This window comes from Ixodes scapularis, unplaced genomic scaffold (assembly GCF_016920785.2).
Source record: "Ixodes scapularis isolate PalLabHiFi unplaced genomic scaffold, ASM1692078v2 PGA_scaffold41__6_contigs__length_2269736, whole genome shotgun sequence".
Classification (NCBI taxonomy): Eukaryota; Metazoa; Arthropoda; class Arachnida; order Ixodida; family Ixodidae; genus Ixodes; species Ixodes scapularis.
In genome coordinates this window covers 732,360-747,120 of record NW_024609870.1, presented here as the reverse complement: position 1 = coordinate 747,120, position 14,761 = coordinate 732,360, and the positions used below count along the sequence as shown (strand labels likewise).

The 14,761-nt window shown below is 48.8% G+C and overlaps 1 protein-coding gene across 1 annotated transcript in view; it reads right to left on the bottom strand.

The window, feature by feature from the left end:
- LOC8035106 (tyrosine-protein kinase HTK16) overlaps positions 1-14,761 on the bottom strand; it is an 80,722-nt gene that overhangs the window by 45,769 nt on the left and 20,192 nt on the right. The window contains exon 6 of the mRNA XM_029989628.3: positions 3,524-3,661. Coding sequence (XP_029845488.2) covers positions 3,524-3,661 — 138 coding nt within the window. The remainder of the gene's footprint in view (positions 1-3,523; positions 3,662-14,761) is intronic.

Sequence of the window (14,761 nt, the reverse complement as noted above, 5' to 3'; positions counted from 1 at the left end):
CTAGTGGGATGAGGCTATGACGAACGGATGTACGCGGCAGCGCTGTGGTCGTATGCCGGCTCGAGGATCCGACCGGTTCCGAGCGTTCCGAAAACCTTCGGCGCGGGCCCTGCTGGCGATTTGGCCATTTGGCGGTACGTCAGCGTGAAGTGGCTCCCGTTCTGAACTGATCTTTACCACATGTTTGCTGTCATTTGTGGCCAATGAAGTCTTATGCCGAATCAGTCTTTAATCGCGTAGCAAATGCAATGCGAGCTGCCCTGGCCGCCCGCTTCATAGAGCCTATCCAACACATGCTTTAGCGGCGCCCTCTCGAGCCGTTAACACGGAGTGCGGCAACCGTGAGCGCTTGATGAGTTCACTACCCCCCCTCTAGCTCACAGCCACTCAAGCCAGGACCTACGACGTCAGAAAGGAGGTTATTTTTTGCTTGTTTTTGTCATTCTAATTCGCCCATAACTTTTAAAATAAAGCGAAATTTGAGAAAAGAAAAGTTTGGTTAAGTTACTACGTTCAGTAAGCTCAGGTTCGGTGCAAATTAAAAACCGGTCAAAAAGTCATTGCAGGGCCCCTTTAAGTATAGGAAAACATGGGCATATATTTCCAATCATCTGGTAATTTGATTATGGAGAGCGATTGTTGAAGAGGGATTCTCACCTGCATTTTCAATCTCTTTTCATGCGGAATTAGTTAGCAAAAAATAAAGTTGAAATAAACTTTCTTTCCGCAAAATTATTTTAAATCGTTTACTGTAGACGACTTACATTTTTCGCGGGCTCAATGTTTCGCGATTTAGGTCAAAGTTGAACTTATGGAATAATTCACAGGTTCTAATTTTCGCGGTGTGGTGGGATCTCAATACAGATTCCAATATGTTTACATTTTACGGGAATGGTTCGTGGGACCTATTTTTCGCGAATTTAGCCGATTCACGAAAATTAAGTTGTTTACAGTATTTTGGTTTTCACTTTTTGTTTAAAGGAGAAAACCTCTACTGGTAAGATTAAAAAAGTGGTGACAGATGTGGGTATGAGTCCACTGTCTGGGCAGTGAAGCTTCTTCCTAAATGACGACAAGTTTGAAGGTTGAAATGAATGCTGTGGAAGTTGCAAAGTATTCGCTTTGGAGCTCCCAAAAAGTACAGTCCATTTTCTAGGCTGCCCGAGCAATGCGCAAGTCTGCCGGCCAGTGGCCTCACGACAGTGGGAAGCGTGGGAAAATTTAAATGACGGTTTTGGCACTGCCTTCATTTGCAGTTTACTCAGTAGTTTTTCAGGATGTACAGTGTCAAAATGGGCAAGCTGGTTTGCTGTAAAAAAAGGCAAAAGAGTGAGCAAAGAACAAAGAAGGGAAATACAAAATTAAACGAGAGAAGTGTTGGCAGAACACTTCTATTCTCTGTCTCTATTCTCTGTCTGTTTTTATGACACAGAGACAGTAAACAGTTTGCAGTTGCATTTCTATCCATCCAGCATATGCAGAACTGCATTTTATAAAGAACACAATGGACGTCCAGTCTCAGCCTCCCCTGTCACATCCCGACTTTTCCAACTGTCACCATTGTTCACAAAAGCTTCTGGCGGCTCTCCGAGTCTTTTCAAACGGTGGCCTCCTTTCCTGCCCCTTCCTTTCTTTGTTTCATAAACTCTGGTATGCTCCGTTGAGCTCCGTGACGAGCGCTTGAGGCGCTTATGAAACCCAGCTTCTGTAAGAATGCGATGTGCTTCCAGTAGGCGCATGCGTACAGCCTCTCCCCTGGCCTCACCAACATTGTGGGCATCCACCTTGGTGCATATTTCGCCTCTTTTACAGCGGAGCTGTTACGGGTAACGGGCTAATTTCCCCAGGATCATGTCCCCTGCAAAGAAATGTTGACACAAAACTCTGGACAGCTACCGCCATCTACGAGCGATGGCGGCAACCACACAACCGGTTTACCGGCCTTGCTCATAGATGGCGGCAACCTCTCCAGCCTTTCCACTCTGGTTTTCACCAGAGTGGAAAGGCTGAATTTCAGTAGGCGTCATCCTAGATGTCGTCCTAGAAGTCATCCTTGAGGTCGTCCTTGATGTCCAAGAAGTTGTCCTCGAGGTCGTCCTAGAAGTCACCATTGAGGTCGTCCCAGAGGTCATCCTAGAAGTCACCCTTGAGGTCACCCCAGACATTGTCCTTGAGGTTTTCCTAGACGTCGTACTTGAGGTTTTCCTAGACGTTGTCCTCGAGGTCATCCTAGAATTCGTCCCTCAGGTCCTCCTAAATGTCGTCCTTGAGGTTATCCTAGACGTCGTCCCTGAGGTCGCCTTAAACATCATCCTTGAGGTCATCCTAGAAGTCGCCCTTGAGGTCGTCCTAGATGCCGTCCTCTAGGCATCGTTCTTGAGGCCGTAAAAGAAGTCGTCCTTGAGGTCGTCCCACCATAGTACAGCTTCGCTGGTCTTCCTTCTTTACCAGAGTGAAAAGGCTGAAACTTTTTTTTTTAGCATCAGTAGTACGAGAAACAATAAAAACCAATAGGCAATGCTAATCTGTTCCGGCGAGCACATTAAGACAACCTCCCAGACACTCGCGACTGCTTCCCTTTTCGGTCCTCTTACAGTAGTGTCATCTGTCGGGCATTTCTTTCTTGTAAACCCTTTGAGAATGTCATAAATGGCCATTTGATCTAGAGCAGGGGTTTCAAACACGCGGCCTGCGATTTGCTGGGACACGGCTCGCAGACGACCGGCTACGAGCCCCGGTTTCCATGTCTTGAGCGCTAGAAAGGGCATGCGCCATCGTGACCTCATCTCACCAATTCATTTTCACTCAAAAAGCTGCTCCGCTCTTTTACCACATTCATTTAGATTTACTTGTCTGTGGTCATTTGCCCTTTGCTCCGCTTAATCTTTTGCTTCCTAGCTTTTTGTAATGTACAATAATTCCGCGTTTAGGCTGCAAGTTCGAGCTTTTTGTTTGAAGGATGCATCACGGCTGCGGGAACTCTTGATCAGCAGGAGCAACTGCTGAGAATCAAGCTACGAGCTCGGGACTCTCGCCTTAAAAAAATTATCACCATTAAAAGACAAGTATGGGTGTTGTAATCGAAATCGCCAGGAAAGCAAGAACTGCCAAATAACTGCTTGTTTCTTAGAGACATGTTGAGCTTGGTTAATTCCTGAGTGCATTGAGCAATGGGAACGACAGTGTACTTGCTCTCTTGTTCTATTGAAAATGCAAGCACGTTGGCGGGGCGGTGTCATTTTAATTATTGGTATCACATTAGGTGATGGCCCAAAGTAGTCATATAAACAAATCAAATCTAAAAATGTCACTGGCAAAACTGTGCTTACAAAAAGCATAGAACACAAGGTCTCTTCTCTTTTAAATCTTTTGACACCCCCCCCCCTCCCCCCCCTCCCCCGTCTAACTTTGGCCCTGAGCCTTCTCAGTGTTGGGTATCTGGCCCCCACTCTCAAATAAGTTTGAAACCACTGATCTAGAGAGTAAAACCTCTAGTGAAGTGCAACTCATTGGGGGTCCTTACCGCGACCAGGTCCAGGTGCCCCCTGGCGGCAGCCACGTGCAGCGGCACCCAGCCGTTGTCTGTGTCCCGAGCCTGGGGGCTGGCCCCGGCTTGGAGCAGCTGCAGGGCGAGGTCGGGGTCCCCCTGCTCACAGGCGTACTGCAAGTGGGGACGCTTGGGTCATGCCCCTCCAATGTTCCCACCATCCAAAGTGGTCCCAACAAAACCTCCAAAGTCCTAACGGGACCTATAAGGGGCCCGCCGCTCCAGCAACCGGTTGGCAGTGCCACCGGCAATGGCATCCACATTATGCCACATAGCCAAATTGGTTAGGCACATCCTGCTCCATCCTATTCTAATGTACCAGCCGGGCCCACCAGATGAAACCCACCAGGATTTTCATCTGGTGGGTTTCTGGAAAACTTGATCACTGATATGTGGCGAGCCCGGAAGGAGAAGGTTTAGGAAAGCTACGCAAATTTTTTACAGCGGAGCTGTTAAGGGCTGGTTTCCCCAGGATCGTGTCCGCTAGCAAAGGAATGTAGACACAACACTCTGGACAGCTACCACCATCTATGAGTGACGGCGGCAAGCAGACAACTGGCTTGCCGGTTGTCTGGTTGCCACTGTCGCTCATAGATCGCGGCAAACTTTCCACTCTGGCTTGCCGACGTGCGTCCGGCCATTACTTCATTCCCACCATAGTACAGCTTCACTGGTCTTCCTTCTTCACCAGAGTGGAAAAGCCGAAAGTTTTTTTATTTTCCTTGCTACTGAATTCAGGTGATTCCGCTACATCTGTCGCCCTTTCAGAGAGGCTCCTTCACTTAAAACCGTTTCATTGTTTCAATGTTGTTCTTACAAATGATGCAGTGTGTCCTCAAAGAGAGTGCTCCACTACACTTTGAGAACTCTTCTTGTGCAAAGAACTCTTTCGCAAATTATTTGGAGAAAATGCGCAAGTATGAAAAAGTGGGGATGCCAGGTCAAAGTGGCGAGTGTCTAGGTGAACCTTGTGCACTCTAAACGACTGTGAATTCCTTTTGGCAGGTACGCTCCAGAGTCGGTGAACTTTGGTACCTTCTCCCATGCAAGCGACATGTGGAGCTACGGCATCACACTGTGGGAGATGTACTCTTTGGGAGAGCTGCCCTACAAGGATCTCACGGGGGTGCAGGTACTGTTGCTTTTCCCCATCGACACGCGCACATGCACGCCTGCACAATGCACACCCTCTCAGGAGTACACCATCTGTACGAACCAGTACACACATCCACAACATGGGTGAAGAGGTTCCCTTTGGGGTGCTTTCCCTAAACAACTTCTCGCAGACCACGACAAAAGCTGAGGGTATTTTTAAAGCGCAGCTCTTAGGCACCCATCTGTGGGTTGAGCGGCGGCGCCGTTGGCATCAACGTAACCGCGCGTGTTGCATTATGGGACATTTTCCCGCTAAATTCAGCGGGGAAATTGGTGTCCCGTGACCTCAACACCAATGCAGTTTCTTGACTAAATTTAGCGGGGAAAATTACGTCACGACTTCGTGTCACGTCACCCATGAACAAATTCTGCGACAGGAGGAGAGGAGGAGGGAAGGGTGTGGAGGAGGGGGCATACCCTCCCCTCTGTACCCTCCCCTCGTCCTCACCAAGAGCTGCGCTCTTGTTTCGCATTAGAGATTTCTAAACGTCTTTCATTTTTGAATATTTTTTCGGTTGTACACGGCAGGCGTGGGCAACTTAGAACCTTGCCGGTCTTTTGTTAGAAGTTTGAACCCATCGCGACGTTTCCCTTCCTTTTGAACTTTGGCACATGATTTTGTTCACTGTTGCTTGCCATTTTCATTTTTTCGTCCTTTTCGATATGCGGGTTTGGTCGCAAAAAAGGACGATCGGGTGTTTTTTTTCTTTTTCTTTTTTACCAAGATGCTTATATTTGGTAACAGGTTAAGGGAAGTGGAAGCACCTGTTAGAACTTCAGATTGAGTGAGTTGATTGTTCATGTAGATCAACATTGCAGCACACTCAAAAAACTGTCCCTCAAGCTTTCACACACACAAAGGACAAAACTCTCACAGAGCACTCATTAACAACTTTGTATTATGTGATTAAATTCTACTTCTGCTTCAATTTGAGACAATTTAAAAAAAGAAAAGACATAAAATAAAAATACAAGAAATTTCCTTTTGACGCTTAGGGAAACTTGCAGCCAAATAATCAATCTCTTTTTTTTGACAATATTTTAGACGGGGCACTAACACATTTGTCCTCCAGTCGTACGATGTTCTCGGCTTCGATAATTTCCCTCGTAAATTGGTTGACACTTTTGCCTAACACAGTGTTGTTCTTGGAATGTGCCACACACCTGCAATCTTGACAGTGTATTCCTAAGTGGTCAGAGTTTGCGTTGACCATGTTGTCGCTGTGTTCACGAAGGCGGTCATTAAGACGCCGCCAATTCGTCCTACGTATTGTCTTCCGCAGGAAAGGGGGAGCAGCAGATTGGAGCAGCAGATCGCTTGATTTGAGGGTGTATATACCAACATTCACTCTGTTCGCTGTTTTCTTAAAGGGGCCCTCCAAAGCGTTCGGCGATGGTCTATTTATGGCGGTAACTCAATCTACAGGCCCTAAGGATCCTAAAAATCATAAAATTACGGTCATGCACGGCGGATTTCCCTATTAAAATTGCTATCAAAGACCCCGGCATGCCCCCCTTTCTGGGAAGACCCCGAAAAACGGGAGGGGCATCTCTTTACGCGTCAGCCAGTAGCAAGCGAAGGATTCCGGCGTCACTGCGCGTCACCAAAGCGGCCGACTGCCGACCCGCGGAGGAATCTCTCGAACACGCGCGGACCGTCGTCAAGGAGCCCGGACTTTGTGCTCGGCAGTCGTCGTTCGTCGCACCGCACCGTCGCGCTGCTACTGCGATACGCAGTCGCATTCCACAGATGACAAGGAAAAGTTTGACTCGTTGACATGGAAGGATCGCAAAGCTGGCTTCGGAGTCGGGATCCACGGGAAGAAGGAACACGTGTCCCGCAAACGCACGCCTGCAGACGCCCCGGGAAGCAGACGAGCCGACGCGCCGACGCATCGCCCCCTAGCAACAAGCTTGCGGGGAGAAAACATAGTTCGCTGGTTTTGGAGCGATAATTGTGGACTATGTTTCCCGCACCACAATCAGTTTACGTTTTTCTCAAACTCTAATTTACAACAAGCTTAAAAGTGTTGCAATAATAACGTTCGCATTGACCGCGAGATGCAGCATTTCCATTGGTCAAGTTTTAGCGATGGGCAGGGAATGGGGGATTGTCTTCCAAGAGAAAATAGTCCCGATATATTTCTTCTGCCACCTGCTTAATAAACGGTTTTGTAATCTAAAACTTTGTATCCATATTAACTTGCACCTACTACGCAATATAAAAACATAAACAGACGATCGCAGAAAGTTCCGGAGGGCCCCTTTAAGCCGTGAGAAAAATTGTAGATGTACGGGACTGTGATGTGCACGAGGGACACCATGTAGTATTTTGAAGTGATGCGCCGGAATCCGTGCAAGCAAGCCCTGTGGCCCAGGCAGGGGGTATAGAAGAAGAAGAGGAGTGTGGAAAGACAACGGCCAGTGTTGGTTGGCAGAGCAGCGTTCGGAAAATCGATGGTCACGGCGGTTCCAAATTAGTCCGAATTACCTAGTCCAAATTATTCCAAATTAGTAAAAAGGGGTATTGCTTCGTCTTGTCTCCAGGCAGCACTTCAGAAGTCATACCACCATGTTATGCGTGACAGCTTCAGCCTGCGGGTTAATCCCGCAGGCTGAAGATGCCTGCGGAGACTTAGACTTAGAGATGCCGGTTATCCAACTTCACTTTTGCTTGGAGTTGCCGAGACGCTGCTAAAGAAGATCAAGGGCAAGTGTTAGGGTATAAAAGAAAAAACATAAACGAGACCTCAGGTCATCCCCTACTTGCACAAAATTGCACGTAACTTAAAAAAGGTGGCAAAAAGATTTGATGGGCCGCTTGTGTTTACGGCGCCATGTAAGTTGGCCCAATTATGCCCGCGGATTCAGGAAAAAAAAAAGATTGACGTGCACTTATGCACCGTCAATCATGCCAAAAGATTTGTAGATTATAACGTGGGCATGGTGTACAGAATACCGCTGACATGCGGTAAGGTGCACATCGGCCAGACAGGACGGTGCGTAATGAGAGGATGCGCGACCATGACCTGTCTTTGCGCTCAACAACTGGAGGACACTGGCCTCTTCATTGCAGAGACTGTACATGCCAGCCCAGCTTTTAAAATACCACAATCGGGGGGGGGGGGGGGGGGGGGGGGGGGGCCAGAAAAATACTGCGAGGGAAGTGCTTGAAGCTCGTGCTATAAAGGAAGAGGGCACTGAAGGCTGCGTCAGCCAGCCATCAATTTTTCTGCCCCAAAAAGAGAGTGATTGTATTGACGCGTGGTGAGGAGTGATGCCACTGAGTGATTCAGTATATTTTTATCGGAGGTTGTTTGCTTTAGCTGTTTTTGAATAAATGTTCAGTTGACAGTAAGTGCTCATCCTGTTCACCTTCCTTTTTGTCCTTGTCTTTGTTAGCGCTTTTAAATTTTATAAAAATTTACATTTTGTATACTTCGGTTGCATGTAAATAACAAATGATTTTTGGGTCACTGCCGCATTTATTTTGACAAAATGAAGATATTTAAGTAAATTTTGCTTACTTTCTATTGCACCTTTTTTGCATTCCTTATAAATGCCACAATGACCCAACATGCCATTCGACGATTTGGCACAAAAAGGTTTAGCATGAATTTGTTCATAGACGAAAAAAAACATCTTCAGTTTTTTGTTGTTTTGTTTACTCGATGTATTTCTATTCAATGAATTCACCCCCTTCCCCCTACTTTATTTTCACGGCAAATGTTGTATCAAGCCGTCGGGCAGAAATGTCTTTTTTTTTAAATATAATGAGATAAAACAGTGCAAAAACTTTCAGCCTTTCCACTCTGGTGAAGAGGGAAGACCAGCGAAGCTGTACTATGGTCAGACAACCTCAGGGACGACATCTAGATGACCTCAAGGACGAAGCCTGAACGACCTCATGTCACATTCAATTGGGGCGCACCACACCGCACCGCACTGCACCGACGGACGCGCCGCGTTCAGATGGTCGTGTCGGTGCGGCTGCACTACGTTCATTTGGGACTTGGTGCGGCGCACAACACCGGCGCGTTGCTGCACCAGCTGCACCGTCGAAAGGAGACCGTGCAGCTTCGCGCACTGCGGGCCGGCGCGGCCTTGAGCTACCGCTCTCCGCCTCCTTCGACCCCTTCTTTCCCTCGCTTCGTCTTCCTCGTCTCAGTAAACATGGCGGCTCGGGAGACTCTCGCTAGATGGCGCGCTCCGCCGTCCCACTCGCGGCGGATTTTGTTCAATGGTCCACCCGTTTATGTTTTGCCCTTGAAGTGACCGCGCCAAGCGCGTTGCACGGAGGAATGCTTTGTGTTCACTTGGTAGTGCGTCACACGCTGCACCCGCGCGGTTGCACGGCCTTGGGGGCAGCATTTTCTTGGTGCTGCGTGCGCCCCAATTGAATGTGACATCAGGGACGACGTCCAAGGCGACCTCAAGGATGACTTCTAGGATGATTTTGAAGACAACGTCTAGACGACCTCAAGGACGGCTTCTAGGACGACCTCGAGGACGACGTCTAGGACAATCTCTCGGATGACCTCAAGGACGTCTGGGACGACCTCAAGGACGACATCTCGGACAACCTCAAGGACGACCTCAAGGACGACGTTTAGTACAACCTCAAGGACGACTTCTAGGACGACCTCGAAGACGACATCTAGGACGACGCACAGAGAAATTCAGCCTTTCCACTCTGGTGAAAATTAGAGCAGAAAGGCTGGATAGGCTGTCGCCTTCTATAAGCAAGGCCGGCAAGCCGATTGTCTGGTTGCCGCCGTCGCTCATAGATGGCAGTAGCTGTCCAGAGTTCCAAAGTTTTGTGTCGACATTTTTGTCCGGGGACATTGTCATGCATGTGGCATGCACGAGGCAGCGGATTCAGCGCGCGCCGTCGCCGACGGGTTATCGGGCTTTGTGATTGTTATATTTTTGTTACCCGTGGTGTGAGCTGATTGGTGCGACGAGAAAAAGACGAAGTGACGACGAAAGGACCGAGGCTGGAGACGGTGCACGAGGAGAGAAAAGGAACGCGGTAGATTGGAGCTGGTGCAAGCACGACTTCGAACCGGAATAAAACGCTTTCCCCCCAAAAGGCTTGCTCCCTGCCTTCCCGGGTCCCACGGCGCCCAAACCACAAACCGTGACTGGCGCAGTCGACAGCGGGAGTTCAGCTACCGAACCTTGGGGTGAGCGGCCAGCTCCAACACCGCACAGACGTCGCCGAGTTCAAGTAAACCGGATTTTTGCCTGCCACAACCGACGGAGCGGTGGGTCCGGCATACTACACGGACGTTGCCAGTTCAAGCAAGCCAGGCTTTTCGTCTACCATATGCGACGGAGCGGCGAGTCCGGAGCACAGCACGAACGGTGCTGACAGCAAGCAAACTCGGCTTTTCGGTGGCCATGCAACCGGGCGCCAGGCGAGCGCTTGGCGTGACCAGTGGAACGAACGCTGCATGACGCAGCCTCAGCGCAAGAACCAACGGCGGAAAACAAGACTTCCAGTCTTCGAGAGGGACAGGAACTACTGCCTGCAAGCGGTAGAATCCAGATTTCAGTGGTGCACAGACCCTGAGACATTCCTGTTAGGCATTTCCGCTGCCAGTGCTTCTGACTGCCCATCGACGACGAAGAGCTGGTCAACCTGAATTGGTGAGCGCATATGCTTGTCTATTTGGGTTGAATGATCACTCGAGCCATGGCGAAGAACTATGAGTCGGGCAAAGGGGAGGGTAAAATGCCTGATAAACTTAAGGAGTCTGATGACGCATCAAAGGATGAGGGGAGAACTGATTCTGAAGTGATGAAAACTCGGTTGGAAATTGAAAAAATAAAGCTCGAACAAATACGGGCACAAATCGAGCTCCGAAAATTGCAGAAGGAAACTGGTGGTGGTGCAAATGGGGGGCTGGGATTACAACCAGAATCTGGGGTAGCCCACTATGCTGCACTCTTGACTAATGTGCTCAGCCGGATGCCCGGGGACAAAACCTTGGTGCCTGGCTGGTTTGAGGCGGTAGAAGTCATATTTCGATCCTTTCAGGTTCCTAACGAGATAAAAACTGTTCTGATAATGCCGTATATAGCTGACAGGGTCAGGTCAGCGTTCATGTGCAGTGGCATGAAGGAACTGCCATCTTACGCTCAGCTAAAAGAACGAATTTTGCGTGACCTAAAATTATCTCCAAACGAATACAAACGACTATCCACCACGGCAGGCAAATTGCAGGAAGAGTCCTGGAACCAGTTCGCCGGCCGACTTAATAGCTACTTCAGTTATTATGTGAACAGTAGAAAAGTGGATACTTACGATGACTTGTTGCAACTGGTTGTCGCGGATAAGTTGAAGGAGTCCCTCCCTAATGAAATAAAAGCATATGTTGCCTTGAACGAAACGGGGGAGTGGCTGCGTCCCGAGGCGATATCTAAGCTCGCTGAATGCCATCAGGAGAGTAATGCACAGAGGGTCCCAAAACCCTATCACAAGACAGACACTACTGGTGACTCTAGTCAGAGCGAGTCTATGATGCCTCCGAAAGAGAGAGGTCATACTGAGTATGTCGGCGACACTCGACGCTGTTTCGCTTGTGGGAAACAGGGTCATCTGGCAAGAAATTGCCCTGAGACCAATCCTAAGCTAACGGCACGAGTAAAAAGACCTTTAGACTGCGAACACGCCGAGCAATCAATTGAGGTACATGATAAACTAGTATCGCTGACTGAACAACACGAAGTGCTTGACGAAGAACGATTTGTGCAACTCCGCTCAGGAGACAAGCGCTTGAATGCTAGGGTTGATTCGGGGGTAGACATTACAGTGGTTCGAAGGTCGATGGCCACCATTTTGGACGAGAATCAAAAAGGGAAGGTTCGGTTGAAGGGCGCTTTCGGCCACGAGGTGGAGGCCGATCTCATGTATGTCCAGTTTCGACTTGGTAGCAGGGCGTTTGATACTGGAGTGGATACTTTACTGCTCTGTGCTGTAACCGAGCAGCTTGCCGGAGAAGTTGACGTGCTACTCACACCTGAGGATTTAGTAGCTTTAAGAGAAGTAGAACAGAAAGTGCCCTTGATAGATCAGGTGGGTCTTCCCTGTGACGCTGCAGTATTGAAGGAAGGGCTGGTGATAGAGGCATGCGTGGCGAGCACACAGTCGGAGGGTGGAAACGGGATTGTAGAGTCTGTGGACGAGCGAAGTGACGTAAACAAAATAGAATCTGAAGGTTGCCTTCAGTTTCGAACAGAGCAAAAGAACGACGAGTCGCTGAAGCCCTTGTGGCTACAGGCAAAAAAAAGGACTCATGGAATGCAAGAGGTTGATGGAATGCTGTTCCACAAAGAAAAAATAAATGGCAGAATTGTCAAGCAGCTAGTTTTACCGGAAAGCAGGCGGAAGACAGTGTTAGAAGTAGCCCACGACAAACCAGTTGGCGGGCATTTCGCTGGAAAGAAAACGCAACAGCGAATTAAGAATTCATTTTACTGGCCGAACATGCAGGAGCAGATTAGTAAATACTACAAAGAATGCCATTACTGCCAGTTGAACGCGAGACCTAGAACCAGGGGCAGTGTGCCTATTACCCCGCTAGTAAGACCAGATGTTCCATTCCAGACAGTTGTAATGGATTGTATTGGACCGTTAGACCCGGCGTCGTCGAGGGGGCACAAATATGCCTTGTGTCTGGTTGATGTGTGCACGAGATGGCCAGAAGTGGTTTGTATCAGATCGCTAACGGCGAAGGCAGTGTGTGACGCGCTGGTTGAAATATTCGCGCGAATGGGAGTGCCAGAAACAGTCTCATCCGATCAGGGCACAAACTTCACGGCCGAGCTCACACAGGAGTTGCTGCGTAGGTTGGGGTCGTCACCCAGGTTCTCTACACCAGAACACCCAGAGAGCAATGGGCTAGTTGAGCGATGGAATGGTACGCTGAAGCGGATGTTGAGGCAAGTGATAGCGGAACATGGGCGGGGCTGGGATCGCCTAGTTCCTTGTCTACTTTGGGCCTACCGCGAAGTCCCGAATGAAACTACGGAGATGTCGCCATTTGAACTCATGTATGGACGTGCGCCGAATGGTCCACTGTCCATCCTAAAAAAATCGTGGACTGGTGATTGGACGCCCCCGTCCACGCTCGTTGAGTCGGCGGACAAATATCTGGTTAGATTAAGAAAACAAATGGCCGACATGACGCGAGTAGTAAAGGAACAGGCAGAGCAGAAACAGAGGTCGTACGCCACGCGTTACAATCTCCGTGCGAAAGAGAAGGCCTTTTGTAGGGGCGATCTAGTGCTACTAAGGGACACGAGTGGTAAAAAGATTAACTTTCCTTGGTTGGGACCAGCGAAAATACTAGAGGTTAGGAGAAAGAACAGCTACGTAGTTGAGATGCCTGACGGTGGCCGTAAGTGGATCCACGCCAACAAACTTAGGCCATACGTGGCACGCGTTGACGCTGTTGGTGTTATCTTTGATGATCCGGACTTCGGTTCGATGGAGGAACTCCCCACAGACGGGAGGGGAGCAGGTGAACCTGAATCACAGAAAACCGCGGAGGAAAAAGAGATGTACAGCATGGTACAGCAGTTCATACATGTCGTTTCTAGGCACCCAGGAAAGTGTGCGAAAGGACTACACAAGATAAGACTTGTCGAAGGTTCGCAACAAAAGAAGAGATATGCTTATAGGGTGCCGATAAAAACGAGAGCTGAGGTTGAAAGGCAGATAGAACAGCTTCTAGAATGGGGTATGATCTATCCAGTTGAATCAGAATTTGCTCATCCGGTAGTGTGTGTAGCGAAGAAGGATGGGAGTGTGAGATTGTGCATCGATTATAGGCAATTAAACGCGATCACTGAAGTCGATGCCTTTCCAATGAATAATGCTACCGAAATGATCTGGATGGTCGCGAAGGCGTCGTACATAACAGTACTGGACCTAACCCGTGGGTATTGGCAAATACCAGTCGAAGAACGGTCTCAGAAGTTCACGGCATTCGTAACCAATCGTGGGCAGTATGCATGGAAAGTTATGCCCTATGGGTTGAAAAATTCAGCGGCAACTTTTCAGTGCGTCATGAATGAAGTGTTGCGACCACACAGAGAATATGCAGGCGCATATATCGATGACATTGCAATATATTCTTCTAAGTGGGAAGACCACCTTTTGCATGTAAAAACCGTTCTCGAAACCTTAAGTCGCATGGGGCTTACGGTGAAGCTGTCCAAATGCAGGTTTGCCCAGGGAATGGTCATGTACCTCGGCCACCAGATCGGCTCTGGGAGGCATGCTCCTGACCCCGTTCGTATCAAGGCAATTCAGATCATGGAGAGGCCAAAGACGAAGAAAGAACTGAAGAGCTTTTTAGGGCTAATGAACTACTACAGTAAAACCTCGTTATAACAAAGCGGGATATAACAAACTAATGGATATAACAAAGCAACCATAATTCCCCTTGCTTGCTAATAGTGGGAAGAAATGGACATTGGCTATAACAAACTAATGGTTATAACGAAATAATTACGACCGCTCCTTCAACTTTGTTATAACGAGGTTTTACTGTATAGAGACTACATTGCGAACTATGCTGAAGTGGTGTTGCCGTTGACCGCGCGAACTGGAGACAGGACTCCAAACGTGTTACCGTGGGGTGACGAGGAGGAACAAGCGTTTCAAAAGGCAAAGTGTCTCCTGATGGAAGTCCCAGTCATGAGAGCGCCAGATGCCAGGCAGCCTTTTGTTCTGTCCACCGACGCATCGGATAGAGCTATAGGGGCATGTCTTGCCCAAAGGGCAGGTGATGGGAAAGAGTACCCGGTGGCGTTTCTCAGTAAAAAACTAACTGATCCCCAATCCCGGTGGGCTGTAATCGAACGCGAAGCTTACGCGATTCTGTGGGCCTTGGGTCAGTTGGAAACGTGGCTATTTGGGGCGGAGGTCGAAATTCGCACCGACCATAACCCTTTGCAGTATTTGGCGTCAGCAGCACCAAATAGTGCGAGGCTGACTCGTTGGGTGCTAGCGTTGCAAACATTTAACCTGAATGTCCAGTACGTAAA